This window comes from Empidonax traillii, unplaced genomic scaffold, assembly GCF_003031625.1.
Source record: "Empidonax traillii isolate 1590-97213 ecotype Southwest subspecies unplaced genomic scaffold, ASM303162v1 scaffold1373:size132633, whole genome shotgun sequence".
NCBI lineage: Eukaryota > Metazoa > Chordata > Aves > Passeriformes > Tyrannidae > Empidonax > Empidonax traillii.
Window position 1 is genome coordinate 8,303 of NW_020956566.1, and position 4,118 is coordinate 12,420.

The window sequence follows — 4,118 nt, forward strand, 5'->3', positions numbered from 1 at the left end:
AATTAAATTTTATGCTTTTTATACCATTACTTTTATTATATCTTGACAGAAGTCTAGGGTTCAAAAATACTCCATGCAACCACAAGCCATGTAATTACTTAACTAGCTCTACATGGTCATAAAAACTAATAGTGCTTTCTAAACCCAACCTGCTACTTGCCATGTGCTTGACCATATAAAGACCACCACTCAAAAACATCCCACAGCAGAGATGATAGACACACCCAGCACATAATCTCACCTGTGTCTAGATTAAAGCTCTTTATTGGACTATATTCCTTTTCCTGAGCAGCAGGATCTTCCCACTGGTCTCCAAAGCCAATAATCTCCAATGTGTGCCAACGCATCCAGTAGGTCCGACCTGTTGACTGCCATAAAACCTGTGGGTGAAACAGATCTAAATTATCAGATCTCTTCACTCATTCAATCCTCATGCTACATTTGTCCTCCCGTTTCCCCAGTGCATGGAGACAGCAAGCACTGTTCAAGTAGAAGACCACGCAATTCACATACAGATTTCAGCACACACTTTGTCTAATTTTGAGGCATACCATCTTTGCTAACTTGTTGCCCTGGTTACACCCAGATCTTTATTTTTAAAAAAACACCAATTTTGCCTGCAACCTACACACTACAGATCTCATTTAGCACAGTAGCAGTGACATGAGTGCATCCAGTTAATCATGCCTGGTCCAGAAGTGCCAAGCAGCAGGTTCCTTGGGAAAAGCATACAAAGGAAGAATGTAACCAACATCACCTTGATGCAGATGAGCTGTATATAAAGTGTCTCAAGGCACTTTTATACCTTGGTCATTCACCAACCCTCTCAAACAGGTTTTGGGCTCAAGACAAGCATGTCTGAAATACAGAACTTGTTTCCTCTGCCTTGTTCAAGTTGACCTTCAAAAATCAGAAGGATTTTTTAATGGCTTCCCACACTATAGTTTTACATTTACTCTTCTGAGCAGAAGGAGAACTCAGCAACAGCAAGTGTAACATGTGAGTAGCTTTAAAAACCAGCAGAAAAACATATGGTTTACTTGTTCCACTGAGCTCTTTTGGAGTTACACCAATGCTACTACAAACCCATTGTGCTGGAAAGCTAAAGAGATAAGATGGTGAAAGACTTAAGGAAAGTACTATACAGAAGGAAGTTGAGTTAAACTACACACAACACCAAATAGTCTTTAATGAATCCCTAACCTAAACTCGTTATGTACCAAAGATATGGTTGCAGGACCAAACACAGCAATGAAACTCTTTCTTAGGAAGGCAAAGAAAGCAACAGAAAACAGAGAAATAAAGGAAAGACGGGAGGAGATAAGAGGTACTCATGATGGACTGGCCCCAATTGCCATTCAGATCTGGTTTTGTCAATAGTGCGAGCCTTACAGATAACATACTGAAAATAAGTCTGGATGGAGCAACTGCAAATTCATTCAACCTAACTAAATAGAAAATTAGACAGGAGAGGGAACCCAAGGGACCAACACAACAAAGGGAATTGAAGTTAACAGTCCACTTCAGTTGAACACTGAATTAAAAACCCTTTGAAATTTATGTCACAGGCAACAGATAAAAATGTGAAAGGAGCTTGGTGCTCTTTCCATGCGCCCAGTTACACTAAAACAAAGTAAATGTTTATAAGAAATAGAAACCACAATTTTAGGAAAACACACAAATCAAGAAGCATAAGGACAAAGAGAGAATCAGTAGGAAATACATTACCTTTGCAATTTATCTTTATGGACTGGATTATAACAGAAAAGTGGTGCAAAGCAGTTATTCAGTTGAGGGAACCCAAAATGAAACATCACCTATGCATGGTCCAAAACCAGAAAAGTCTTTCACTGAGGCACATGGAACACTGGGAGGTAATTCAAGACAACCAGCAAGGCTTTACCAAGGGCAGTTCTAGCCTGGCCAACCTAGTGGTTCTCTATGAGGGAGTGACTATGTAAGTAGACAAGGGAAGAGCTACCACTGTCACCTCTCTGGACTTGTGTAAGGCCTTTGACATGGATCCCACAACATCCTTTGCTTTAAACTGGAGAGATATGGATTCAATAGATGAGGAATTCGTTGAATGGTCATATCCACAGGTCAACAGCTCAATGTCCAGATGGAGATCTTCAAGTGCACTTTCAGAAAGTTTGCTGACAACACCAAGCTGAGTGGTGCAGTTGACAGGCCTGAGGGAAGGAATGGCATCCAGAGGGACCCGGATGAACTGGAGAAGTCAGCCCAGAGGAACTTCATGAGGGTCAACAGGGCCAAGTGCAAGGGCCTGCACCTGGGTTGGGACAAATCCTGGTACCATCAAGGCCGGAGGATGAAGGGATTAAAAGTAGCCCTATAAAGGACTTAGCAGAACTGTTGGATGAAAAGCTGGACATGACCCAGAAATGTGCACTCACAGCCCAGAAATCCAATGACACCCTGGGCTGCATCAAAAGCAGCATGTCCAGCAGACCGAGGGAGGCGACTCTGCCTCTCTACTCTCCTCTGATGAGACCCCACCCAGAGCACTGCATCCAGGTCTGGAGGCCTCAGTACAAGGCATGGATCTGTGGGAGCAGGTCCAGAGGAGGGCCATGAAAATGATAAGAGGGATGGAACACCTCTCCTATGGGGAAACACTGAGAGAGCTGGGGTTGTTCAACCTGGAGAAGGGAAGGCTCCAGGGAAACCTTTTAGTGGCCTTTCAGTACTTAAAGGGGGCTTGTAAGAAAGTTGAGGAGAGACTCTTTAGTAATGCCTGTTGCAATAGGACAAGACATAATAGTTTTAAACTGAAAGAGGGGAGATTTAGATTGGACCTAAAGAAGTTCTTTACAATAAGGGTCACGAAACACCAGAACAGAAAAGTTGTAGATGCCCCATCCATGGAAACATTCGAGCTCAAGTTGGATGGGGCTCTCAGCAATCTGGTCTAGATAAAGATGTCCCTGCTTATTGCAGGGGGCTGGACTAGATGGCCTTAAAAGGTTCCTTTCAACCCAACCTGCTCTAAGATTCCTCCCCCCTTAAAATATTGAAGCCTTTTCCTGATTTCTGGCACAAACTTAGCAAATACGCAGCTCTTTTCAACGTAAACTCTCAGTTGAGGTCTACTCACCTAAAGGGCATTTTTAAAAGGAAACAGATTCCAACACATACTCACAGATCAAAAGCAACAACTATGTAGGCTGCGTTCAACCCACTGAGAACAACGATGTGCCATAAACAGTCTCTCTCACATACTAAGGATTAAATTCTTCAAGTACCTTTCACTGTGCTACTCATTTGTGTCAGCTAGCCTATGCCTAAACCACTCTCAAGATCAAACCAGGGCTAGGGACTACTCCCAGGATGCAGGATATAGCTACCTATTTCAGAGACCAAGAAATCTTAGCAGCACAACCTATACTAAACCAGACTAGCTTTCCTTACAACCCACACCACCAGCTCTGAAAGGTGAGTTTTTTGCTAGGACAGATGTAGACAGTGATATGTATTATGATACACCTATTGTTCAACTTTCTGCACATAAAGACAACATTAGAAATCATCAGTCACTCTGGTCACTCCAGCCGGAATACGTCCGCCCATGACATACCTGTACTGTGTGCATGCTGTTGGTGCTCTGAAGACACTCGCCTTCCTCCCCAGCTCTAATGTCACCACAGTCCTCCAGCAAGCGCACCCTCATGCCAGGCACCAGGTTTGCCTGTAAGTACTCCACATAGTCATTGCTCTCTGCGAAGTCTGATGGGGTCAGGAAGGCACGGCTCTGCTTTTTGTAAGCACCATGGTTTGAACTGAGCACAGGCATTTGGACAGCAGATCTGGTTGGGGTTTTGTGCTGGAAGATGGAGCGGGTGGCGCGAGGCCGGAGCTCCTTTTGGGGAGGCAGCTCTGGCTTGTGGTTGTGGTTCCAGCCCATCACATGCACCAGCTCCGAGATGAGGTTTGCCATGGCCATGCTGAACTCAAACTCCTGCTTCACACGGCTCCTCTCCTCAGGGAGCAGCCTGGGCACAGCGCAGCCCTGCTGCTCCTCTCCCTGCTCCACACTGCTGCTCAGCTTGTCCAGGAGAGAAGTGACACACAGGTAGCGCTTCACCAGGACAAACAGC

General features: G+C 44.6%; 1 protein-coding gene and 1 long non-coding RNA gene across 2 annotated transcripts in view; both read right to left on the bottom strand.

Annotated features, from left to right (window-relative positions):
- LOC114069840 overlaps positions 1–195 on the bottom strand; it is a 607-nt gene extending 412 nt beyond the window's left edge. The window contains exon 1 of the long non-coding RNA XR_003573833.1: positions 150–195. This is a non-coding gene — a long non-coding RNA (uncharacterized LOC114069840). The remainder of the gene's footprint in view (positions 1–149) is intronic.
- Positions 1–4,118, bottom strand: part of LOC114069843 (cullin-9-like) — a 19,918-nt gene that overhangs the window by 8,291 nt on the left and 7,509 nt on the right. The window contains exons 6-7 of the mRNA XM_027906920.1: positions 3,599–4,116; positions 242–380 (exon numbers count right to left, since the gene is read on the bottom strand). Of these exons, the coding sequence (XP_027762721.1) occupies positions 242–380; positions 3,599–4,116 (657 nt within the window). The remainder of the gene's footprint in view (positions 1–241; positions 381–3,598; positions 4,117–4,118) is intronic.